The 27,197-nt window shown below is 45.2% G+C and overlaps 2 protein-coding genes across 8 annotated transcripts in view; both read right to left on the reverse strand.

Annotated features, from left to right (window-relative positions):
• Positions 1 to 211: 211 nt before the first annotated feature.
• On the reverse strand, positions 212 to 5,161 carry ankrd67 (ankyrin repeat domain 67). 3 transcript variants are annotated; one of them, XM_042063287.1, is made up of 6 exons: positions 3,216 to 3,308; positions 2,957 to 3,067; positions 2,705 to 2,875; positions 1,949 to 2,501; positions 993 to 1,289; positions 212 to 789 (listed from the first exon to the last, which is right to left on the reverse strand). In XM_042063287.1, exons 1-6 carry the CDS (start codon positions 3,242 to 3,244, stop codon positions 616 to 618), a joined length of 1,335 nt encoding a protein of 444 aa, XP_041919221.1. In that variant the 5' UTR covers positions 3,245 to 3,308; the 3' UTR covers positions 212 to 615. The 3 variants fall into 3 exon arrangements, with proteins under 3 accessions (XP_041919221.1, XP_041919220.1, XP_041919219.1); XM_042063286.1 differs by lacking the exon at positions 3,216 to 3,308 and adding an exon at positions 4,954 to 5,161 and having other exon boundaries at positions 2,705 to 3,067; XM_042063285.1 differs by having other exon boundaries at positions 2,705 to 3,067.
• Positions 5,162 to 11,238: 6,077 nt separating this feature from the next.
• Positions 11,239 to 27,197, reverse strand: part of veph1 (ventricular zone expressed PH domain-containing 1) — a 73,972-nt gene continuing 58,013 nt past the window's right edge. For 4 of the 5 annotated variants that reach the window (XM_042063767.1, XM_042063766.1, XM_042063770.1 and 1 more), the window contains 3 exons: positions 23,535 to 23,652; positions 16,071 to 16,207; positions 11,239 to 13,948 (listed from right to left, as the gene is read on the reverse strand). In XM_042063767.1, the coding sequence (XP_041919701.1) occupies positions 13,712 to 13,948; positions 16,071 to 16,207; positions 23,535 to 23,652 (492 nt within the window). In that variant the 3' untranslated portion in view covers positions 11,239 to 13,711. The remainder of the gene's footprint in view (positions 13,949 to 16,070; positions 16,208 to 23,534; positions 23,653 to 27,197) is intronic. The other variant, XM_042063768.1, reaches the window with a different exon arrangement.

The following is a 27,197-nucleotide window of genomic DNA, read 5'->3' on the forward strand; positions in this document are numbered from 1 at the left end:
CCATGTTAACAAACAATTTCAAAAAACCTATAATACATTTTTTGTTTGTCTTGATGTACAGTAAGTAATCAACCCAGTAATTTCCATGGTGATATGTGAAGGTTAATTTTTTTTCCCCTATTTGCATGAGAAAAATACTGTATAGGCGCATGAATAGGGTATATTTAGGTCTTTTTCTAAACTTTCCCCTATTGGGATTCCCCTATCGGGGCTTTTTTTCCCTTACTCAGGACAAATTGAGGATACAAAATCAGTTAAGTTTTCTTCTGTTGCAATTTGTTCAACCTTTTTTCAAAAAATGACTGGACTATAGGAGAATAACAGCAGAATGACATTTTGCGCTGTTCATAAACGTAGCCTATTCTAGCCTACCTGAACAAATGCACTCATCTTAACATTGCTCCAAATCAACCGTCAAGTTCATAAAAAAATAATTCAAGATATGTGTATTTTGATATGAGTAGCCTACAGTCAGAGCTGGTACAGCTGCCAAAATGTATAATACACAGTATCCTAGTAGGCTGATGATAACTGGCCTATGTTTCAAATTCACTATGTGATTAGGCTAGGCATAGGCTCATATTGCTCCTCCAATGTCTTAATTCAGGCAGGCAACTACAACTCAGTCTGAATGGTGTTTTTTCTGTTTATTTTTGGAGTAGTTTGATGTTCCTGGATAATTTGTAAAACTCTGAGCTGCCCATGCTCTTGGGCTATGTCCTTTGCCGTTTCTAGCCACTGTGTTCTCAGCATGGAGTCTGCACCTCTTTCCAGGAGTACTGTTAGGACCTGGGGGTTAGGGAAATCATAAATATGTGTTTGTCATGAATAGCTGTAACTTGAGTTATTGCTAGATATTATAAGCATTTAAAACAGAAGCTGCTAATACTAATAATAAACTTGTGTAGACCTATAGGCTACATTGTCTCCATAAAAATACTTAAAATACATAGACTAATCCACATCCCACATAGATTTCTTGAAGAGTTCACCTTGCAGTGGCCTCTCTCTGCTGCCAGATGAAGTGGCGTCCGGCCTAGTCTTTCTGTGGCATCAACCTCGGCCCCATAGTGCAGCAGCAGTCGCGCGGTGTCCTCATTGTCCCCAAGGGCCGCGCAATGCAGTGGGGTCATTAGTAGGCGGTCCCGCTTCTCTAGAGGAGTACCGCTCAAGATCAGCAGCTGTACCACCTCCCGCGAACCACTGCGGGCCGCCAGGTGGAGAGGCGAGGCCAGGCTGCCATCGGTGACATCCACCAGGGCACCCCCTGCCAGAAGCTGCTTAAGGATCTGGAGGTCAGAGTATTGGAGAAGGAGAGAGGAAGAGAGGAGAGATAAGGAGAAGAGAGACAGAGACAGAGAGAGAGAGAGAGAGAGAGAGCAGGAAATGAGAGAGAGAGGAGGGATCAAATGGTGCTAAAGGCACGGAGCATTGCCTAGTGCTCCTCGTCCACTCAGCTGCCATCTGTTCCCCTGCATGTGCACTTGGCTCCTCTCACAGATAAACACAGAACACAAACAAACTGGGACCGTAATGTGACTGTACACACTGAGGTCAATGAGTCCTTGAATACACATTCTCTGAGGCTTCAAGGATTGTTGATAGATAGGATCACCTAAAAGTACACACAGCTAAATGAAATCTGAAATGAGACTCTGAATACTGTCAAGTTGTTTAATGCTGAATTTATTGGACTGGTTGACTATGTTTGAGTGCAGTCAAATAATGTGCTATTAAGCATTAGAGTAAGTAGAAGTAAAATCATCATCTGCTATTGCTTCTTAGTCTTCTATATGCCATCATCATCTTTATTTATAACACTATTATGTCAATGTTGTGACCTATTTTATATAGTCTATGGTTGTGACTCAAGGTCTGAGGGAGAAGCACAAGCAATGACACATACGATCTTAATAGGAGTGCAGTGGACAATATTGTTACCAGTCACCTTTGTGTCCCCAGTGCAGGCACACAGGTGCAGGGCTGTGCGTCCACTTGGACCGGCGGTGTTGGCGCTCGCCCCTCGATGTAAGAGGAGCTTCACACTCTCCTCGCTCCCTGCCCACACTGCCAGCTGCAGAGGACTGGCCCCGCCACCTTTACCCCCCTCCACGTCTGCCCCATTATCCAGCAGTAGGTCTGACACCTCACCCCATCCCCCAATCGCTGCCCAGTGTAGGGGCGTCCACCTGTGGAAGTCCTGGGCCTCCAGGAGAGCCCCCTGCTGCAGCAGGAGCCGGGCCGTGGCTGAGTGGCCGTTGGCGGCCGCCAGGTGCAGGGGTGTCTGCCCCGAGCTGGAGCGCATGACCGGAGAGGCGCCTCTCTGGAGGAGGTAGTGGGCTATCTCATTGTGCCCGGCCCAGCAGGAGCGGTGTAGAGGGGTGCAGTTGAAGAAGTCCCGGCAGTTGACCTCCACCTGACCTGACTGGAGCAGTAGCTTGACCAGGGGAAGGTGACCTCGGAATGAGACGTGGTGGAGGGGTGTCCAGCCTTGGGTGTCTCTAGGCGTAGATAAGGTGGTTATGCACTTTGCTAGTGATTTTACTACATTATTCAACTTTATAATGAGACCAGCTGGAATCAGCCTTTATAAATATTTATGTTAGGTTCCATAGGTTAACAGTACAATACAGTAAAGTGAAGTGTTTATGGTCACTTTGTGGTAATATCTGTGTCTGGTGGTGGCGACTGTATTTAGCCTCACCTGGAGTCAGCCTTCACACCGCAGATCAGAAGGGTTCTGACCTGCTCTAGACAGCCGTTCCATGAGGCATGTAGCAGACTGTGCTCGTCCAGAGGGGAGGAACACTGTGGTGTGGGCAGAAGAGGCCAGCACTGTGGTTCCCCTTGTCCCAGACCCTGTTCCTGACCATGCCTGGCCAGACCCTGTTCCTGACCATGCCTGGCCAGACCCTGTTCCTGACCATGCCTGGCCAGACCCTGTTCCTGACCATGCCTGGCCAGAGTCTTCTGCCGGACCCTACTTTCCATCAGGCACAGAGACACAGAGTCGTGGAGCTCCATCAACCTCCATAGAACCTCAGGGGCCAAGCAAGTCATGGCTGCTCTATGATTTAGATCAAAGATTTCGTACATTACAACAATATCATTGTGATCATATCATCAAGTGATCATATTTATTGTACTGTATAATTTACACATTTACAATTTTCAGAAAAGCAGTACTGAATTACAAAATGGCATTGTTCACTTACTTTACTACCTCTTTTGTTAAGACTGTCATTCTTCAGTTAAGAATGTCATGAGCCCTCTCACTCTACCGGGTTACCACCTTAATTGGTTTCCATTATCTTCCACTCTGCTCACCACTCTCTCTACTCAGCCTATCTAGCTCCACCTGTCCCTGCTCTGCTCTGCTCTAATTACTCTGCCAGCTGCGCTGCATTACCCACTAACCTCTCCCAGTATTTAAAGCCCTGTCTTTCAGCTCTCCTTTGTCAGATCGTCTGCAAAGCTCACACCCGGAACCAGTTTGCTCGCGCTTCTGGCTGACTCTTGTTTTGTGACCCCGGACCTGCCTGAATCTTGGCTACTCTTCTGCCCCAGAAAACCAGACCTGCTTTCTGCCGTAACGACTCCTGACTACTCTTCGATCCCGGTAACTCTGACCAGCCTTCTGCCTTGCTACTACGAATTCGGATTTCCCTTGAACTGTACTTCTGCCTCGTTTCATCCGCCCTGTTGTGTCTGTGTTCCCCCCCCCCCCCCCCTGGAACCCCTGTATCCCTGTTATTCCCGGTAACCCCTGGAGCCTTCACTCACTCCCTACTTCCCTTTTCCCTTAAGTTTAATAAACTTTCTGGTGTGACGCAATTGTGGTCCTCTGGTCGTCTGTCTGAACCGTGACAGAATGTACATTATGATTAACCCTTAAAGGCGTAGGTTTTTGAACATTCTAAGTTCCGCAACAATTGAAGGTTCTAAAATTCTATGTTGAATTCAATGAACCCAGGTATTCTTTAGAATGTTAATTTCCCAACATTCCTGTCACACCGGTGTGACGGTACTCCTTTAAGGGTTAACAGTAACATGATTTTTCTATTGTAAATGGTATTTACATAGTCAGGGTAAATGCATGAAACAACTGGTAATACACACTAAATGTGCTGATATATAATTCACTCCGTCTCTGATTAGAAATTCTTTCTTTCTCAGCACTGACTTAAAACTATCACATATCCAAACGGATGGAAGGGCAGTGACGTTTTCTAACTCCCTCACAATTGACACTTGCCACACACACACACACACACACACACACACACAGAGAGAGAGGGAGACACACACACTCAGACAGAAGACAGAACGTCTTTTCAAAAGAACATGCTGTCTTCAGCCTCTCTGCTCAATGTTCAGGCCTGCTGCTCTCTGCCAGCTTGTGTGCTGTGTGCAGGCCAAGCAGCCCAGCGAGTGGTGGGGGGATGTGGAGGCGTGAGCTTGGCTACAGTCTGGGCCTGTGTGGGCTAAGGGCTGCCAGACCCCCTGCCCTCTCCAAGCCACTGAAGGGCAAGATGGTTGTTTGCCCACAACCCCCTCCAGCTCTCCCTACTAACATTGGGTCTATTATGTACTCTAGCTAGTGCTAGGGGTCTGGAGGGAGGCAGGGAGAGAGAGAGAGAGAGAAGGAAGGAGAGAGAGAGGGGGGGGGAGAGGGAGAGAGAGAGAGCGGTAGAATCTGATCTGCTCCAACTGCTCCCCAGTTGTTAGCCTTTGGCACACATTTAAACACGCTTTGACACATACATACGCAAGTCTTTCTCTTTTCCAAAACCAGTTACCGACGTTTATGGGCAATTGTTTGCACATTTCCTCAAATGAGCTCACACATCACACCTTTATAACCACAGCTTGAGTTGGACTTGTTTTGACTAGAGTCTCGTGACACCTATCACCTGCTAGCTCCGTACATGAAAAAAATGCATGGATGTTTACCTGGTGATGTCAATTAATCCACGATATGTACCATTTCTCTGTCTCTTTTCAGGCGTTTGTCAGGCATCCTCATGAAGATGAAATTCCGCTCTGTCCGACGCTTTAAATAGCCTACCATGCCCATGGTGTTTTTGTCTTATTGTTGCTATAGTGAGAGGGTTAGAGTTGTTAGTCATGGGCAGTGCTGATATTGTGTGATGGCAAGGAAGCGAGAGAGCAGATGAAGGGAGGGGAGAGAGAGAGAAAGAGAGAGAGAGAGAGAGAGAATGTGTGAAGCTGCAGTTGTGCAAGTGCACAAATGCCCGCTCATATCCTGCCAGCAATCCAGCGCAGCGCAGCATATGTACTGTATATGATGTGACACCTGCTCAGCGCAGCGTATGTACTGTATGAGCTGTGACACCTGCTCAGCTCAGTATACATGCTGGGACTCCTACTTGTCACCTGTGTGGGTGGCTGAGAGTGAGAAGTGGCTGTGGAGGTGACCATCACCACCATACCTGGCCAGTAATCCCACCCGTCTCTTTTCAGCTGCTATTGACCTAAAATATATTAGTATGTTCAGTATAATTGTCAACCTGGGGCCACTAGCGTTCTTAAATGATTGTTCCCTTTGCTGTGCAGAGGGCATTTATCTGTCCTGTAAGATGATCCAATTGTCTTGCCACATTTCTGTGTCTTACAGAAACCTTAGCTTGGATGAGGGGGCAGCATGTCCATCTCTCTGCCTCAGTACATGTCATCATGGCCAATCAAATCCGTACAGCAGGATCAGCGTTATGCTGAGAGGGTTTCCTCAAAGTGGCTTGTCCTGTTAACTCTGACTGAAGATGTACAACCAGTCAAGCAATTTCACCCACTTCAGAATCTGGGCATCCAACACTGGGGGCAGTTAAGATTAGATGTACAGCATCGTTTCCCAATCTGGGGGTCGGGATCCCATGTGGGATCGCCTGAAATTCGAATGGGGTCGGCTGAGATTGGGTATCTTACAACTGATCAGTACATTACATTAAAATATATAGACACCACATAAAAATAGGCCTATATATGAATAATAATATTAAAACCCCCATGATATCCAAGTTAAGTAACTAATCGGATCCTTCATTACAATATAGCTGTGCAATAATAAACTTAGACATCCCACATTAATCATCATGGGTAATAATGCTTGATCAACGTTCCAAACAAAGTAGCAAAACAAGCAGGTGAGTTAGTCAAACAAACAAATTAGCTTGTTAAGACATAGAAATATATATCTTTCAACTGGATGTTACAGCAGAGATGAGATGTGCTTTCTCTCACATGTTGTGAATGATTGGGGTTGCCAGCATTTTGTGACATCAAAATAGGGTCACCTGCCAAAAAAGATTGGGAACCCCTGATTTATAGAATGTTTCTTTCCAGATTGGATGCCAAGTAAATAAATGTGAACACGTGTCCCTTGTCTCTTGTGAAAGATGGTGTACCTGGTAAGAGTTAGCATGCACTGCAACTGTTTTTCTTTACGTAATGCATTTTTGATGTTTCATTGATTTTTGTGGTTCTCTTGTGAGTGTGTGTTTTGTAGATTAATTTCTTGTCTCTTTTAAAGCTCCAATGAATGACCTCAATGTATTCATCCATGTAATATTTTTCAATAAACAGAAAATTATTGAAAGCACTACCGTATTAAAGTCAATGCTGTTACTCAAACAAACCAATGACATTATTAAGACAGTAAAAAATATGCCTGCTCCATTTTAGTATAGACCCACTGGTAAGTCCCCTGAACTTGTGTGTTATTTCCTAAAAAAGACATCCTGTCTCATAATAAGGGATAGGGAGCCCAGGAAAGATGTAATAGTTCAGCACATGCTTGTAATTCATTTGATGAGTCACTCTAGAAGTCCTCTTGGCATTATGTAATGCAGTAATGAAATCTTAGTGAAAATGACGCAGCCTCATAAACACCTTGGCCTGCGCCTACAGCTGTGCTTCACTTGTTCTAAGCCATCCCATAATTAGAAAATGAGCTGAGTGACATTGGGCTGGCCAAGTATTCCCACTCCCTGTCTTCCATTTTTCATGCGTGACAATCCTATACTTGGCACCACCCTCTCCCAAACAGACTACTGGCAGACTGCAGATGCTCTAATAATGATACCATTATGTGTCTAATAAAGACTGTCCACACTAGGACACTCAACATGTCTCTGTGGTTGGACAAAGACTTTTGTGTTCCACAATTATCAGATATAAAACACAGGTCTTAATTCTAAAATTAAGTATATTAATACACAATGGGGTCAAGTTGCACACGGAGATTCATTGACTCACATGCCTAAAGAACAGGCAGTGAACAGTGTGTCCACTTGGGGGCGATGTTCCCTTATCCAACCTCTAAAGAACATTATGGCCACAAGGAGGCCCTGTAACTAAATGTTTCCTGCTTCACTCAGTGTCTCAGTCAGTCACCATGTCTGACCGACATGAAAAATGGTCCCCATTGAGTGGAATGTCCATTATGCTATTGACAGAGAAAAAAATAACCATTGACCACTATAGCCACAACAGCCAACAATGGAGCCGTCTTCACTATTGAGCTATTGCAGTGCAACCTTCAAAATGGAAGTCATTTTTAATATAATCGTACCATTCCATTCAGACTTCAGATCAATAACAATTACATTGTATCACGTCTGTCACATTTAAAGCAACGTGGTTCTTGCTGTTTCAGGGTCAAAGGTCACCATGCATATTGCATGCACAGATTTAAACCTCCCTTGTTGGCTATTGTAAATTCCTCCTGATTTACATGCCCAACAAGCCCAATTGTTGAGCAAGGTTCTCCCTATAGCTTGATGCATGAAGAGAGAGTGAGAGCTTAATCTTTGTCAGAACGGTTCATAAATTTCCCCCTGAAATAAATATGACCACTGCACCAGAGAGACTCCGTCTAAGTCTGCCAGATCTCAGCATAGAATGAAAAAGAAAAGCTAATAGAAAAGGGAGAGTTCACTCCCTCTCACTAGGCACTATGTATAGAGCTGTACTTTCCTTTCAGATGCAGTATATCAGATTCTCAATGACTCAGGGAGGCACATGGGCCTGAATCCGATCAGGGCCCACTTTGGACAAACTATATGTCCAAGGGAGCAAAAATACCAACCAGCCTCCATAAATCAAAACAGGGGAAAGTGCACTTTGTCTGCCCACAAAATGCATATTTTTGGACTGGATTTATAGGACTAGCAAGAGTAATAAATGTGTAAGTATCCCCCTGGATGTATGTGAAATGTACAGTATATCTGCAGGGTCCAGTGTTGAGTGCTGTGATAACGCCGGGCAGAGAGGCAGAGACAGGCACTGATGAGGTGCTTTACTGGCACGTGAGAGTAGAAAGAGACCACAACCTTCCACACTGCATTCCTACTTGCTTTACACCAGGCCAAAGAGCATCAGTGTGTGTGTGTGTGTGTGTGTGTCTGTGTGTGTGTGTGTGTGTGCGCGTGTGCATGCATGGGAGCATGGGACTTACTGTATATAGTTTTGTTATTGCTTTAATAATGAGTTCCATCTTGACCAATCAAAACCGTGCCATAAAGACATGCGTTGTTTCACCCCTGACTCCCTCCCCTGTGAGCTTCACGACTGTACAGGTATAAACATCGTTAGAGGGAGATGCTTATTAGAGCCAAATGTAGAGTAATTAAGAGACACGCAGCAACCCACTGAGCCTCTCACAGACTAACAGCCAGGGGATGGGATTGAAAACACATGCTGTTTCGTTACAAAAAGGGGCCTTATACACATAGGCATTTAAACACACACACACACACACACACACACACACACACACACATACACACACACACATACATACATACGCACGCACACACACACACACGAGCGCATGTACGCACGCACACACACACACACACATACGCACGCGCACACACACACATACGCACGCACACACACACTTTCCCCCCTCTTTCCATTTTCCTCTCCGATGTTCCCCAAATGTTATTGCTTTTATGTCTCTTCCATCAAAGGCTTTTCAGTCCCTTTCTTTCTCTCACTTTGTCCGTCTGTGCTAAAATCTACACAGTCCTCCCAAGTCCTTTTTTGAAAACCTTCCTGTAGGTCTCTCTAATTCTGCCCATCTCTTTCAGTCCTGCTGCGGAGGAATTCCGAGGGGGAATGACTGTGCATTAATGGGCCAGAAAGATTAAAACCGTGGAAGAGCTGGAACGAACAGAGACAGAAAACCACAAAGCTTTTCCTCCGCAGGCTCTATGCATTCTCTAGGCATTCCAGACAGCCGATTGCATTTGTTTTATTTCTTATCAGTTGCGGATATAGATGATTATCTGTGTTTATGAACAGATTGGCTTTTATGTTTGATCTTTAATTGCACTTCTAAAATAACAAGACAGTCCTGACTGGCTGTGGACTCTCTGGACATCTTCAAATGTTTGCCTTGGATCTTGTGAGAGAAAATGAGCAAGGAGTCTGAACTGCTTCTCATCAGATAACTGAGCCACTGTTCTCTGATTTTGACATTTCAGTAATATGGATATGTGAGAATCCAGCTCCTTGGGTCTACCGCAGAATTACAAAATCTCAAAAACACAGTCTGCAGACTTTTGTCGACATCATTTAAAATCCAGTGGAATTTTGTACTGTAAACATAATACTTGCCAAAACTGCATCACAACATGAGCTTGGAGAGAAATCAACCATTTAGATAGGCTATGTATATATCCTTGAACTGCCACTTTTCATGTGTTCATTAAAATATATGTTTTACAAACTTGGGCTTTGAACTGAATATGTGTTATGATCACATTACCATTTTTTAAAGCCTAGTTAAGCCTATTACATGTTAACACAACACACATGTTGGTGGTCTCAAAAAGTCTGAAAGGGTGGTTTTCATGACCTACAGCACAAAGAATGAAATCGGTAAACATTAAGTTGCATCACTGGATTCAGTTCAGACAGTTGAAGATTTATCTAATCCTCCTCTTTAATGATTGGACCTCTGAGTGCATCACGAAAAACAAAATGCGACGGACCGCAAAGAGCAGAACAGACCCACGGAGAAGCCAAGAGCACTAAATAGCAGTAGCTTTAGGTCAGACGACACCCCCCCATGGAGGCACTGGTGTGAGGCAAGCAGTGACAGCGTGATTCATAAGCGGACCTCAGACTTCCAAACCCCTGACCTTTCGTATGGGACAACGCTCCGGGCTCGCAACTCAACAGATGGAAATCCCACCCAAAACAACGGCACTGTTTGGTCTTTGGTGAGTGCAGGAACACTGACGCCAGTGGCGCGGATTGTCCAGTGCTTGTCTTCTCAACGGCTGCCGGGGCAACGTGATCCTGCTGAGTTCAGCGCTGGTGTGGGCCTCAGGGGAGGCCAGTCAGAGGCAGCTGAGCTGAGAGCAGCTTTCAGCACGGCGGAGGTGAGGTGAGGCCCACAGGACTGGAGCACGGGCTGCACCCACAGCAGCAGCAGCAGGCCTCTCAGCCTCAGAGAACAACCAACATGAGTACATCTTTACATATCACATGTAGGCTACACAAAACATACAGGGACCATTTGAAAAAGAGACTATAGTCTCGATATGACCCCCCTGGTTAAATAAAGGGAAAAAATACAGGCACAGACACACTTCTTCAAACAAATATGCATGTGTGTGCAAACACAAACAACACGTTGTGTAGCAATGAAATGTGCCAGGGGACTGGTTTTGGACCTGGCTCCTCAGTGGTCAGGGTGGGACTGCACATGCGGGTCCACTGGTGGAGTCCAGCTGAGGCACCCCTACAGTATCACTCTATGAACACGCCTGTCTCACTTACACATGATGGGCAGGTTTCAGCACTTCAGAATTGTAGTTTGATCATGTAATTCTCCAACAAATGTTCTCACAAGTGTTTCCTGCAGGTTACTTTCACAAACTTTGTCAGACAGTCCAAGAAAAATTCTTTCATGTAGCCAATGTTTCTTTCACATATCGCTTTACTTGGACCCTAATCATATTTGTTACCTGATACAGATTTTGATAAGGTGTCATGAATACAAGGGTTTCTGTCCAACTGTACTTGTGTTGTGTTGAGGACAGAGTAGGAAGTCAAATTATGTATCTCATTGAAGAATGTTTTCCTTTTTCTCAAGCGCTACAACCCTGGAAAGGAACTGGTGTCTCTCATTTCACATTACAATGTCACAAACACTTTGACATTGTTTTCAAAACAGTATTATCTTGACAAAGGCAAGCAAGAGGGTATTTTCAAACATTTTAATTTCAAAGCGCAAACACGGAAAAGTGACGTCTAGGCCTCTGATGATGTTGCCTTTTATTATTTTGGATTCAATGTGCAGACATCATCATAGTGATGCAGGCTCAGAAATAAAAAATAAAAACACATACCACCCTCAATCAGTTCATTAGATAAAGATGATGACTTGATTTCAGTCAACGTGAACAATGACACAAGAATGTCTAAATATCTGACTACATTTATTTGTAGGTTAATAAAAAACTGTAATTATATTATGTGTATAACCTAAATAAATACTTGTGATAATCAAAATGAAAACATCTGGGAATGTTTCTGTTTACTATGTTTGGTTATAAATGCACTATATTGAAATCTATTTACAGAATATGAATACTTTATATAATTCAATAGAAAAATACAATTCGCCGTGAAAGTTATTCTTTCTTCACAGTGAACAGTTCCGTCATTTAATCTGACAGCACAATAAACTGCTGATGGTACTAATGTATAAGACTAACATTTGTTAATATACCCCCCTAGAGTCCCGTTTACAGTGTACAAACATTCATAAACTTATAGGAAGAAACACATTTGAATGACAGGAGAGAAACGTGATGTGCACATGCGTACTATGACGCAGACACAGGATAGATATTTACACAGCTGCCTTTCAATGCTTTTGGAATAACCCTCTCTCTCTAACACATACACAAACACACGCAGAAATGCACACAGACACACAAACACACACACACACAGGTTTGGCTCAAATATCTACACATGAAGCGTTGTACTGTTACATTGTCCTTAGAGGAATGCAACACACCCTCAGAGGGCAGCACGGCAGCACTGGACCCAGCACCAGCACAAAGAGGGTCATGGAGTCCTGTCACTCAGTCTCGTCTCACTGTGGGAAAGGTAACACTGACAAGCTGAAGTCAAACGAACAGCCCAGGGCTGTCGGCTGTACAACAACAGCTGGTGTGGTGCTGTCAGCGCTTTTGAACACTGGATAGTGGATCTGGATGGGAGAGGTTCTGTTCTACTGGCAGTGGAACTGGGTCAGACGCAGGGTGTGAGTGGGTGTCAGATGTATATGCAATCCGCCACATAAAGGGTCCTTCTGGATCATGGCGTCAACTTAAACAAAATATACACAGGGAACATGAGCTGCTTACAAAGGTAGGGCCATTCTTGACTCGCTGTTAACGGGACCAGAGCAACATCTGCAAAGTCACATCCAGGTGCCTCTTTGGTCAATGACACAATCTACTGCATTAGACGAGCTTTGCACAAAGACACAAGTGATCAATGTAAAACCCAGAAGGGACCATTTAAGACCCACATGTTTTGGAAAGGATCCTGCTACATACTGATCAAAAGAAAGTCCATAACGCTTATGCTGTATTCAGAAATCTTCCTATACAGCTCACAGACGTCCTTTTGATTCATTATTTCCTTTTACAAGACAAAAAGTGACATGGAAAAAGAACGAAAAGGAAGAATGGCATGAGGGAAAATGTCAGCCTTGAATTGCTTGGCACATTTTTGTTATTGCTAAGATTTGAGCTCCATGGAAATAATCCAGAGAAACAATAAGCAGACATATTGAATAGAGGCATCACAGTTGTCATCTAGGTTATTCACCAGACAGTTAATTTCGTCGCCCATCACAGAGTAAGTCTGACATGGTCTTTTCCTTGGCTGACAAACACAGGGACAATGGGAAGCCTGGGCCAGCAACTCAAGCCTCTGAAATCACGAGAGAGATTCTCTGAAGCCTATACAAGACCATAAAGCAGAGATAAGTGGAACCAATTGCTCCAGAGGTCTAAGGATGAGAGACACTATCCAACAACAACACAGAGCTATGTGAGTGCAATAACACATGTAGCATACTGTGCATACAGCTAAAAATATTGACGTTAATGCCCCTAAATCCACGCATTTGTCCTCAGGACACAGTTCTGTATTGTGTTCGCATCCGACGGCCAAAGAAGGCACTTTTTTCATGCCCATCTCCAGATGAAACCCCATCCCATAATTGTCTCACTGCAGGACACAGCTGATAGCCATGTCATCTGTGACAGATCACTGGGATTAAGATGGTTCCTGTGCTTAGTCATCAAGTCAGTTCAGTTTAGGTTCCAAGGACCATATGTGGCTGGAGAGGAGTCCTGCTGAAAACACTGTGTAATTTCAGGATAAACATAGCACCATTTTTCTATTAGGACCGTCGCTGCAGAGATTTGTTGTGTGTGTGTATGTGTGTGTGTGTGTGTGTGTGTGTGTGTGTGTGTGTGTGTGTGTGTGTGTGTGTGTGCGTGTGCGTGTGTGTGTGATAAGGACAGTTTATTCTGAATTGCTGAGGTTGCCTGGAGTCAGTAGATCAGTGTTTCACAGCAGTATTATCCAACAAGGGGATACGACATTCGGTTATTGAACTGCGTCGCGCGGCAGGTGGACACGGCCGTGGTCATAGGTAGGTGGTGGCCTCTCGGTTCTCGCGCTCCTTGGCCTGGGCCACGGCCACGTTGATGCACTGCAGCCACTCCTCAGCGTGCTTCTCGTCCTGGGCCTTCAGCACGTAGCTCTTGCTGTCGGTGAAGATCTCGAAGGCGCGGGGCAGGCCGCGGTCACGCCGCTTCTTGGCCACCACCTTCACGCTCTGGACTTTGCTCAGCTCAATGGTGCTGTCGTCCAGCTCGTCCTTCTAGCAGAGAGAGAGAACACAGGCAGAGAGGGGAACGTCAGTAGAACACTCACAACTCTAGTCTACACAATGACTCTATATAGTCACTGAGTCTACACCTCCCTAACAGAACCACAGACAGACCGTTTCAGTTAGGAACTGGCTGCCAACTCATTTGGTGAAAACCCCCTCACAAAAGCTCACTGGTAAGAGCTGTGTCCTTAAAAGGTAATGCATATACTTTGTGCAATATTCTGGAGCCATGGATTTAATCGTAAAGCACATGCCCCACATTACAGGCCTGCGCAAGGAAGGAAATGAGAAAGCCAAAGCCTGTAAGCCCCTGTATTTAATGAGCTGCCCCATAGGGCAATAGATCTGTCTGTCTGTCTGTCTGACTCAGTGATTGACTGAGGGCATGAAATGGCAAGCAGAGAGCTGGAGGAGGAGGAGGTGACCGCAACCATATCTTCCTTTCCATCGGGTTCCGGGGTCAGAGGTTTCCCCCGCACGTCTCTGCTGGCCTGCCTACATCCTCACCTCCCCGGGCAGCCGTGGCGGACGGTCTGCTCCTGGTTAGCACTAGCCGGCCTGGTGTGCCTGCTTGCCACCACACACAGGTTATAGAGCGGAGCAGTGCAGGCTGCCGCCACCCACAGCACTGCGGTGGGAGCTGGGGTTTGGGCTGGAGGTTGGGTGGGGGTATGGGTGGTGGGGGTGGGGGTATGGGTGGTGGGGGTGGGATTTCAGGGGTCCTGCTGTCTCGGTGACTCCCTTATTCTCTCTTGCTGTTTTGGAACAACACACTTGGGTTTTGTTGACTTGCCAAGAAGCCCTGAAGGTACTTTGGCACGGGACATTGTCTGGTCCCAATTACGAGGAATGCTCGGGAAACAGACAAAGGACTTCACAGGGCCATTGTGGAGTGAGTGTGGCATTCCTGTCCAAAGTGGAGGAAAGTACGAGGGAATCGGCACTTGAAAGACATGGCACCATCAAGGCCACGCTGCCAGTGAAATAAAACAAAACACTGCTAACAAGAGAGTGGCAAACTGTGCACTGATCAACCTGGCAGAGAAACAGTGGGCAGAGATGTTGTAGAACAAAAGAGACAGTCAAACCTGAAGTTTTCTCACAGCTAGGAGAAATCTAGCTTTATTTTGCTACGATGACCTCTTGGGCAAGAAACCTCAAAAACCTCAAATCCCATTTTAGAGAAAGGAATATATTTGTCTTTCAATATTATACTTTTCATGTTTCTTTTTAAAACTGCAAGCATGGAGGACAAAAAAACTATTTGTCCGCTGTCAATAGGCCCCTGCAGAGTGGTTTAATCTCGGGAATGATTATTTCCAAAAATCGTGACCAACATGGTTTCACAACATGTGCTCTGTTCAGGGTAATCAGGGTAACAACCATATCACACATTTCCCAAATAGAACTGACAGTCTCAAAGCACAGAAAAATGAAATAGAAACACAATAGATCTAATTTCATTGTGGCTGGTACTAAATGAATTGTTTTGATCTTAAAGAGCTGAATCTCAATTTATTTGGCAGTTTCAGACCTCACTGGTGAGTAGGTGACCTCAGCAGACTTTTTTGTTAACCCTCAGTGGTTTTCATCAAAGACTATTTTGTACAATAAATATTTTCTCTTTTGGATTCAAGTTAACTCAAACCAATCACAGAATGAAAATCAGCTTCAAACATGAACCATAAAGTGGGCATGCGTTTGATAAAAATGGGCGTACTGTACAGGCTCCAGTTTTAGTTTGTTCCTTTTTTTTCAGTTGCTTGAGTATTGATTTCCACTTGAACTTATTCAGAAAAATGACTCATGATGTTTCAGCGACCTTGAGTGTCTCCCATGGCTCCATACTGGGTCCAACATCATTACGCTCGGTCCAAATTAATCTCCTACGGGGAAGTCGTGCCTTATCAAAAGATGAGGTTTCCGCTGTTACGCTCACTATTTCATCATGATCCAATTAAGATCAGTGTGCACAATGTAAAAACTAACAAATACAGACAAGGGTGGTTCAGGGCTGGGGTGAAGGGTGAGGATGGAATGGGAGTGTGCAAAGACAGAATGGGGCAACATCAGATGATCTTTTGAAGTCTCTCAGAGGGGGGATACCTACTGATTTGCCTTTCCGGAAGAGCAGCTGGTTACCGGCCAGGGTGAAGTAGCGAGTTTTCCAGCGTTTGATAAACTTCCAGCGCACCTGTTTCTCCTTCAGCTTGCCTTCAATAAGTGGCTGGCCATCTTGGTTCACCACTGAGAAAGACAAAGATATCAAATGGTCAGTGTTTAGTCATATACTGTATGAATCATTCAAAACTGTACATACTGTAGGTACTTCATTACTCTTCTCAAACTCACACACATGTTCAAAACAAACACCCTACAGAGTATGTTGTGCATCTGCCCACTCCACCTATTTGACTGGGGGCAGTCGTGGCCTACTGGTTAGGGCTTCGGACCTGTAACCGGAGGGTTGCCGGTTCGATCCCCGGCCAGTAGGCACGGCTGAAGTGCCCTTGAGCAAGGCACCTAACCCCTCGCTGCTTCCCGAGCGCCGCTGTAGCAAGGCAGCTCACTGCTCCGGGTTAGTGTGTGCTTCACCTCACTGTGTGCTCACTATGTGCTCTTCACTAATTCACGGTTGGGATAAATGCAGAGACCAAATTCCTTGTATACGCAAGTATACTTGGCCGAGAAACCTGATTTACATTTACATTTGCATTTAGTAAGAGAAAAACACAACTGAGTTAGCTCACTTGGGCAAATCACTGTCCCCTGACCCCAAACAACAACTGGAACAACATTCCCTGCAGTCATCAGTCTGCTCTCGTCTGAATATGAACAGGACCCTGTGTTCCTCTGTAACTCACCCCCTCGGAGGATGAGTGGGTTCAAAGACACAGCGAGAGGAGTGAAGAGAGGTGGGGGCACATCACATTGCTGTTCTGATTGAGAGAATAACACAATGGGGTCTCTGCCCCAACCCCCCCCCCCCCACACCTCTCCGCACAGCTTGGGTTCCACGCTGCTCTGGACCACAGACAGTGCCAGTTAAACAGGAAGCAAGGTCCAAGGCTGACCGGGACGACACAAAGTGACCCATTGTCTCTTCGCCCGCGCGGGGTACCATGAGTAAAGCAGAAATGTATCGACGGCCCCTTTGATAGCACCATGATAGATGAAGTGAGAGAGCTCGCTGGTGATTACCGAAGCGCTCTGCTCCGGAATGGCTCCCCGGAGGTTTCCGGAACAGAACACTCAGCGGGAGACTGTGCCACAAGCTGCCGGGCTCTGAGTGGCACTGACCCAGCACTGAGGGGAGCAGGTCAGAGGGAAACATCACACCTACAGTACACATTAAAGAGCTCCAGACAAGAGCACCAGCACAACAGACAGGCTGTGCGGAAACGTGAACCATCAATACGGTTTAGAGATATCTACAGCTTCTTGGGAAACGCTTAACCTGAAGAACATTTATTTGCATATTGGCTCTTCATGTTAGTGTTATAGCTATGTATGAGTGTGTACATTAGAACTACACGACGTCTACGCTGCACATTACAGATGCTCAAGTCCTTCCTTCAGAGGTCTGTTCTTCAGCATGTGCAGGTGTCTACATGACCACAGTGTCTCTCATGCAGAACTGTCTGGGTGCATTTGTTCTTCATTGTGTGTTCTTTCAAACACAACACTATTAATGTGCTTTTGATGGCTTACTTAACACTGCTGGTCCATATTAGCTTCTTCACTGTGTTGTGTGTGTGTGTGTGTGTTGTGTGTGTATGTGTGTGTTGTGTGTGTGTGTATGTGTGTGTGTGTGTGTGTGTGTGTGTGTGTGTGTGTGTGTGTGTGTGTGTGTGTGTGTGGTTGCTCACTGCCCTGGGGTAGGTCTGAGTGAAAAGTATGGCCGGTATGGGCCTGATGCAGTGCCCTACTTGTGCTAGCAGCCTCCAGGTGGGCTGGTGGTCCCAGCACCACAGAACGTTCCCTTACTCAGCTCGAGAGAAATGAAAACATGGCACGGACTGTTTTCTCTTGACTTGTCACTGGTCCAAAAAACAAGCTTCAGGCCTCAAATCAAATGGGAAGCAGGCACATGTGTTTTTGCATGGTGTTGATGGCGCAGGGCTAGCTAGTTATAACTCAGTGCGCATTTCCAGTGGGAATTGGGAGGCTGCTGGTGGTGAGGTGAGGAGGGGGTGACTTGTCAGACCCTTACATATGTTACACAAACTAATGTGTAGTTCTAAAACATGATTCTGCTGAGGCAGGCATGTTTTCTCTAGTGATTGATGGAGGTAGTGACCCCTAAGGGCTTTATCCAGTATGTCTGACCTGCTACCCTACCCTACGTCATATTTAATGCAGACTATGAGGAACACATACACACAATAATATATATATATATATATATATTACCTGCTATTACATATACTATGAGCACATCACTTCCTATTTTAAATATATTTAGTGTTATTACAAAACAGTTTTCAATTCGTTCTCCAATGGATTGTTGAACAGAGGGGTTCCGCATATTTGCTGAGTAAAAGCATAATTCAGGAGATGGACATTTGATGGACCCTCTTGATTCCCTGAGCAATACAGGGATATAAAAAAGCCTCCAGGCTTAAGGATAACTTTTAATCCTTATCTGGGAATTACAGTTATTTTAAGTCTTACTGTAAAATGTACAGATTCAACATGATATGCCATAAATACCACCATGGTGATGGCACACTCAAGCAAAGTATTGTAAACATTTAACAATCGCACGCACAGTGCTGGTCAAACTACCACTGTGAGGACCTCACGCACAGCGCTGGTCAAACTACCACTGAGGACCGGGAACTGCAGGGGATACTCATGTGCTTCTACATACACTGTCACTGTATCTGAATTCTGTCAAAAAATATTCAAAGAGGAATTCTTGCCAGATTGTTTTGTTCAACTGAAATGGGTGTTAACATAACAGTCATGAAAGGGAGATCCATTATGGGCTAAGGTGCGAAAGTTGTCCTGACACCAAACTCTACAGTAAAAAAAACAGATGTATCAGTGGACCGTTACTAGACCAATGGACTGTTTCTGATCCAGTCACAACATCATTGACTATCACATAAAAAACATCACATATCAACCATTCTAAATCATTAGTGATCCTTTTCCTGGAAGGTCTACACATCCTTCAGCAGTGTTCATCCAAGTCTTGTGTTTCTGAGTGCTGTGTCAACCTTACAAAAGCATAATTCTAAACAAATGCTATATTCCTGCATCTTGGTATATAGCCATCATTTGGATGTGTGAGAGAAAAGTTTTAGAAACACTTGAGTGAAGACAGTGTTTTTACTTAGTGTGTGTGTGTGTGTGTGTGTGTGTGTGTGTGTGTTAGTGTGTGTTTTGGTTGAGTGGGGTGGGGAGGGGTGCAGTTGGGCAGTTGGGCTCCAGAGGATTGGCAATGTGGATGTGTGTTGGCTGATCTGAACAGGGTTAAGATGCAGTGTGTCAAAGTGGATTTGGATTCTTGGCGTGCACAATCAAAAGTAGTGTGGATCGCTGCTTATACCTATTTTATTTTCCATTCAGACTTCAGTTATTTTTTGCTTTTGTTTTTTAGTTTTAGCTTAAGTTTGTCTTTCATTTGTCTACAGACACGAAAAACCTGGGAAAAGGTCCCTGCTTAAAAACCATGGCATACAAATATACACACTGAAACAAACCACTATATTAGGACTTCTGTCATGGTCAGTCGCTGCCAAGCTCAGCGAGTAGTGTCCAAGGCCTACTTTCTATGCCCAGGCCTGATTCTGAGTAAAAACATTACACAAACTCCATTAAATACACAAAGCACTCTGCCATGCCCAGGCTGGGGGTCCTAGTCCACACACCAAACAGAGACCAGAAATGTTGAAATCATTTCTAAAAGAATGAAACACGTACACACATACACACACGCACAAACACATACAAACACAAACAGACCCACAGGGTCTAACGAGCGACTTCTGTTGTGGTAGCCTTCACTGGCCCCTCATTCACACCTTGGCCGCTGGTTCGTGTTCTCAGCGTAACTTAATTTCCGGTGTCTATTAAAGTTTGTCCGGCCACTCGCCTTCTATTGTTTGTTCTCCCCCTCCATTTTCCAGGGACAAGTTTTGCTCATGAAGTCGAAACACTTAACTCAAGGCGGTATGCGGTCATTGTTCATTAAACTGTGCATAAAATGACACAATGCTCATGTTCGGCTCTTGGAGAGTTTTCGTATGTAATGGAGAAATTAGCTTTGGTCCTCTCATAGTTCCACTGAGGAGATCTGTAAAATACACAAGCCCCTGTTCTCAACCAGACAACGAGGACGCGAACGACAGGCCGAGCTTTGCACGTTGCCTGGGTTCTATTAGAAAAGCAATTTCACGGGGATATTTGCCGTGATCCCTGCCTTTGAAATGACCCTCCAGACTGAAATGGGAGAGGGAAGCGGGACATCTCCCTGTCAGCCTTATCAGCAGCATCTCCTCACACCAAAGGCACACCGCTGATGGACACACAGCTGCACTGAACGAGGTGCTCCGACGCGAGGAGACACTTAATCCACTGGCGGAGTACAGCTGGGTCGGCGCTCTCCTCCTGGGCTCTGTCACTCTCTCTGTCTGATGGACCGCACTGGACGAGCTGAGAGCTCTCAGCACTGTAGGCTCCCACTTACTCACACAGACACCCATTCACACACACATACATTACACACACACACACACACACACACACACACGCACACACACACACACAAACACACACACACACACACACACACACACACACACACACACACACACACACACACACACACACACACACACACACACACTAACACACATACACACACATACACATGATTGAGAGCTATTGCTTTAGCAAAACAGACTCACTATTCCCCAACACAAGTTCAGTAAATATTCTTCCTCACTGATTTATGTCTAGTGCACACATACAGTACCTACAAAATGTTACACAAATATTTGGTTCTCGATACAATATTTATAATGGGTTCAAGAGTCTAGTGATACTTAGTGCAGTAATTACTATCATCAAGTGTTCTTTACCCTGGTGCTCTGCCAGTTCATTTGTGAAAATCAGCTGTGCTTCGCCGAGCCAAAAGATTGACAGAGATTTTGGAGATAAGAACCAGTGAGCTGATAAGAAAATAATGAGTGCCCCTGGAGATGTTTCACAAGACCCCCTTGTAGCAGAGGTGCCCACCCCCCAGCATGGGCTGTGATCGACTGCAGCTAATTACATCTCCAAATATAGGGCTTGTCTCAGAGGACGGAGCTGTGCTGTGCCCCTGCCCCTATAGCATACACCACTCAAAGCCAAATAAACCCCCGTCTGGGCCTGAGAAACTGGAGAGCACTAACTCCTGAGAGGAAAGACTGAGAGTAAACCATGGAGGGCATGGGTGGTTGAGAGGTCATCCGATCTAAACAATTTGTTGCCAGTTCTTTTATTTGAGCCTGTGTGTGTGTCTGTCTGTGTGTGTCTGTGTGTGTGTGTGTACACACTGTCTTCCATAAGTATGTGTGCGCACCAGCTACAGAATGCTAGTGAATTAGCTATGTCCACACCTAAATTCTAACTCAAGCCTCAATTTGAAAGGAAAATGAAAATCATGCACATTGACACCAGAGCTCTCAGGTTTCACTTCTACGTGCCCTTTACTGTAACAAAAACCTGTGCGCACAATGGGGTCAAAAAGTTACTGCCGTGTCCTGTGTTGTACTGAGTCCTCTCCAGCTACTGGGACCTGACAAAATCCAGACCCACAGCTGTTTGGTGAAGCCTGCAGACTTATCTAGAACACTCGGCAGGCCAGCTTTCCTCACTGCTTACCTTAACTTAATCATTACACTTTCAGCACAACGGCAGCATGGCAAACACACACAGCAGATGGTGGCCCAACACACACTATGGTGCCTGTGTGTGCTTATCATGTGAAGAAACACATCAGGGGTGAGGACACCCTGGGAAGAGCCCTGGGTGTACCGAGGAGCACATCAGACATCACACACCGAGAACAAGCCAACACATCCAGCAGCAGAACATTTGACTCTGACTAACCTATAAGAACCTGATGAGGTAAACGTAAAGTAAACATCTGAAACTTAGCGTACTGGAAGCTGTTTGGAGCAGCACTCACCTCTCGGTTCCTACCGTAAGGCAGGACGTCAGACAGACAATAGTCTGAGTAATCTTCAGTTATCTGATGGAGGGAGGACGTTATTAGCGGTTTGGCACAGGATAGGAGATGCAACTGACCTCAGCACAGTGAGAGGCGCAGTTTTCGAGACACAAAATGAAGTCTGGACTCCAGACTCACACCAAGGAAATTTTGTCGTCAAACTCATAATTTGAGTCCCGTAAATGAGAAGAACAGACTCGAAAGAAAGAAAAACAGATTTCTGAGTAATCTGATTTCACTGCATTGGATGTTGGTAAACAACTTGCGCCTGGGGGCTCAAACAAAAGGCCCTTCTGTGAGGGATCTGATGCCGTTCCGCAGCAAAGCCACCAGGAGCAACATCTGCGTTCTCAAGGAGACTGTGAACCAAAACAGATGCAATTAAGGAACAAATAGGGCTCAGTGTGGAGGAACACACACACATCGCAGAGTTCCACAACAGTTTTACACACTTAATGCACAGACACAGAGACTTTCCAATCAGTCTGGAGAATCAGTGATCAGTGGAGGAATCTGCAGCATCTGGTACCCTGATGCTGCACACACACACACACACACACACACACACACACACATACACACACACACACACAAACGCTATTATGACTCAAACTTATCCTTTACCATGTGATCTTTGCTCACAGGTCAAATCCGACAGAGATCCCTTTGAACTCTCCATGATTATAATGGAGGCCCTTTGATGCATATGAATGATTAAGATGAATGCTCTCTAGCACTCTCATCCACTGTGGGCGTCTGCCAGAGTGTGTCTCCAGGGCACAATCCAAATGTAGTACTATGGGACCACAGGCCTCATCGAAATGGATGTCTAAGACACTGGATGACCCTCTACCCTCAGCATTTAGAGATCAGATAGTGCTGTTATTCTTTCATAACACACTGGCAGGTCGACAGAACCCATATTTGCTTTGAAGGCAGTGAAGACCTTGAGGGAAATGAATCATTTTACTGAATAATGTTAAACTGGGCATGAAATGGTCTTTGGTCTCCTTGAAAGTCCTCTCTAAATGAACAAATTTGAGTCACTTTCACATTTCTCAACTTTGGACACGACAAATTTCAAAAGGCTTCAAACAAAATGACACATGTGGATTAGTTACATGCGCTGTTTCAGTTCTCAGTGCTGTTTCAGAATCATGTTTTGCTTGTTAGTTCCTCATAGAGAAAATTAATGCTTGCAAATGTTTACAGAGGGAACAAAGAGAGCCAAAAAACTATGACAGACCCCCATGTTGGTGACAGACCCATAGCAGAAGATTCTAAAGGGTCTAAGGGTTCTAAAGCGCTAGTGTTTTTCTCCTCTTCTCCAGTGTGTTGTGTGTTTACCTGTGGCCTTCTCTGGGTTGTTGCACATGAAGCAGAGCCAGCTGCCATCCTCCTCACTGTAACCAAACAGGTCAAAGAAGCGAACGTCCTCTAAGTGGATCTGCAGACTGTCCAGGTCCTGTCGGCCAGTAAAGAGAGTAAGCGCGACAGAGATGGACAGCAAGAAATTGAGACAGTGAGAGAGAGAGAGAGAGAGAGAGAGAGAGAGAGAGAGAGACACACAAAACACATAGGGAATGATGTCAGAGTCCCATTGTGGATCATATTCTGATCATTTGGATCTCCTGATGCTGAGGCTGGATCTTCAGGAGGCATGAACACTGCCCAAGCCCTGACGGTTTGGGAGTAGGTGCACGCATGCATGATCTCTGGGTCATTCTCTTTCCCTCTGCTGGCGTGCGTAGTTGAGGCCCATCTCTGGGTCACTCTCTCTTCCTCCGCTGGGATAGCAGCCCAGCTCAGTGTGTGGAGGTGAGGGGAGTGGAGGAGGAGGAGGAGGAGGAGGAGCTCCCTCTTAGCCCCCTTATTGTGGGAGCAGTACATCTGTCTTCCCTCTGAACTGGACGCATTTAGTGAAACTATCTGGGCCTCTCCCAGAGGTGCGCCTCAGTGACAGACTACTGAGAGAGGTGATCTGTGCTCTGTGAGGCATGAAGCACTAGCTTTATGTATGAGATGCAGGAAAGGCTTGACAGCACTTTAGGCCCACTGGAGGCTTGGTGCCAAAAGTTAATGATGAAGACCTGGGCTGAAAATAAGGAAATCAACATCCATATAAATATTGCTCAATGGGGTTTCTGATTGAGTGTCGTTTCTCCTTTGCTCGGTTTATATCTCTCTGCCATGCGAGCGTAAATGGTGCAATAATGCCCCCAGCGCTGTGTGTGTGTGTGTGTTTATTTCTCCTCTTTGTGACTCTGACAGGCTTAGTGTGTTTTTCTTGCTCATGTCTTTCCCCACACACTGTTACATACTGAAGATAAATGAGGATAAGGAGAAATGTCAGCCGCACTTTCTCTAGCACAAAGCATTTTCTAAGAAATGTACAGTCTTGTTTATTAGGTCGATCCAATGGGAGTGAGTGATGGCTGCGGCATGGAGAGCATGTTGATGGGACTCATTTGGCTGTGACACACCATGACACAATACAGTACATGGGATTTCAGGATGCTGGGAAGAGCCAATTACAAGAAACTTAACGAGAAACATCTGCAAACATCTGTGTACATTGAGTATATGAGTGTGTGTACTAGGTTGTGTGTGTGTGTGTGTGTGTGTGTGTGTGTCCATGTTTAGATTAGTGAGTGACGGAGTGAAGTCTCAAGTGTGTGGTTCAGGCATTGGCAAAAAAGTACAGTGCTTGAACAGTTTAGGGTTCCCCAACCAGCCACTTTCTTTTTACTGATTTCAAAAAACATGGGGTGGGGGGCCCAACCAGTTTTACTGAGAAATTGGGAAATTCCTGATAAGAGATTTTACAGTGAAACAGAATGTTAGTGAGCCCTAAACATGGTTAAGGTTGTATTACAGATACAGTATAAGGAACTTTTCTGACATTTTACAGAAATACAAATATACATGAAAACAATCTGGTAATTCAACCCCTATTGACATCACCACTTAAGTCATCCATACAAGGCATATTGCAAATACCTATCACAGCTAACTTAGAAAAATAAAAGCCCTAATAGCTATAGCATAGTATGTACCGGTACAGTGATGAGGCATTTGTGTAGCTCTAGCTTATATAGCTACAGTAGATGTCCCCAGGTACCTTCATCATGAGACAATAAACAATGTTAACAATGTTCAGGATTTACTACTGTCTCTGATTTTTGACTATTAACTGAGATAAAAAGACAAAAAACAAAGCTCACTTTTCTTACTACTCCTACAACCTCCCTGCTTTGAATGTGATGATGTCTTAATCTCCATCTGGTGCTATGGTCACAACATGCCTGTCTACAGAGTCAACTACATCAAATGAACCTTACTTAATGAATACTGTGCTCAGGGGAAATTGTTAGAGAGTTACTGTAGCTGAAGTTCACCTTTAAACAAACGTAGGTGTGAGAGAGGAAACGTGTGGAGGGTCAGATAAGGAGACTGCAACTAGACTCACTACACATACTGTATATTTCCTGAAATAAAGCTTCCAAGTAAGGCTTCCAAAACCATGTCTCCAAACATTCAAAGGTGTCATTTTAATTGCTCTTTCTACTGTAACAATCTCCTCTCGGCCGTCTTGTCAGGATCAGTTCTGTTTCAAATTAAACATTTTAAGCGTGTCGAGCTCAAAATTTCACCTTTTTTTTTTACTTGTGCCGTCAATGAGACTACTGGGATTCGTCTAAGGCTTCGCATTCTTGTAGAAAGTTATTTTTTCCTCTTACAAAAGAGAGCAAATGTACACAACACACAATATAGTGTACCCACATGACGCAATAGCACTACAGTCTTCATTTCCCAGAGGCAGAAAAAGAGAAACAGAGTAAATGTCTGTGTGTGTGTGTGTGTGTGTGTGTGAGAGAGAGAGGGGGGGGGGGGATAGAGAGAGAAAGAGAGAGGGAGAGAAAGAGAAACACTGCTTGAATCTGTTGTAGAATAAATCTGTGGGAATGATGCCTGCCCATGTGCGGCCCTCCTCTCCAGCACATTCCTTGAACTGCGTTCAACTTTGCACGAGACAAATGGACTGGAAATCGCTCAGTGGGGGATGTTTACAGTTTCACTCTTAAGAGAGCTATATTTACAGCACGCTGTTTGTGTGCATCCATAACTTAATGTGCATGTGTGTGTTTGAAAAGCACATGAACTTGTGTTTATGTGTGTATGGGTCTTCATAAACATGTGTTTGGATTAACAGTACACGTGCATTAGCTTGCTTTATTTCTGTGTATGTGCATGTGTGTGTGTGTGTGTGTGTGTGTGTGTGTGTGTGTGTGTGTGTATTATGTACTGTATGTGTATGTGTAGATCTGGTTGTATATAAAAGAGATGCGTCATTCAAAAATGCACCAGGATAACACTGAGAATGTGACACAGGGTAACCACAGGAAGTGTGTTGGATCGGATGGATTGGATGTGTGTACGTGTGTGTATGTGTGTGTGTGTGTGTGTGCGTATGTGTGTATGTGTGTGTGTGTGTGTGTGTGTGTGTGTGCGTTTGTCTATGCAGTAGGACTGAGAGAATGGGTTGTTAGTTGGCCGCCATTGACTCACTCCACACACACACACACACACACACACACACACACACACACACGGCAGAGCTGGCAGCTCCAGGAAGTGGCTTCATCAGTCCCGATGTCTCTTCTGCTATGTCTGGGCAGCAGAGGCCTCTCTCTCACTCTCCCCTCCACATCCAAATCATTGGGCAATCGCTGCTGGCCGAGTGCTGGGGGATTGGGCAATGGGCACTAACAATGCTCTCCTCAGATACGTGATGGGGAAACACGTCAACAGCAGTAAGAGCCCAAGCACAGAAACCCACAATAATGTCCAGTGGTGTGCTGGACTCTCACGCGACACACAGAGAGGCCTGCTGGAGCAGGCCACAGGGCCACTCAGTTCTGGGAACGGAGTCGTGGGACCAGGATTTGTGACAGTCTCCTGCTGTGGTCAGGGAAAGGACGTCAGGGACCAGAGAGGCAGCAGATCCAA

This window comes from Alosa sapidissima, chromosome 15 (genome assembly GCF_018492685.1).
Source record: "Alosa sapidissima isolate fAloSap1 chromosome 15, fAloSap1.pri, whole genome shotgun sequence".
NCBI classification, from domain to species: Eukaryota; Metazoa; Chordata; class Actinopteri; order Clupeiformes; family Clupeidae; genus Alosa; species Alosa sapidissima.

Excerpts from the sequence above, each read along its gene's own strand:
- ankrd67 (XM_042063285.1), bottom strand. The coding sequence starts at position 3,244 with ATGACAGTCTTAACAAAAGAGGTAGTAAA. Across the intron at positions 3,068-3,215 it reads TTAACAAAAGAGGTAGTAAA|AGCAGCCATGACTTGCTTGG; the intron begins GTAAGTGAACAA and ends TCTAAATCATAG. Across the intron at positions 790-992 it reads CAGAGAGAGGCCACTGCAAG|GTCCTAACAGTACTCCTGGA; the intron begins GTGAACTCTTCA and ends CCTAACCCCCAG.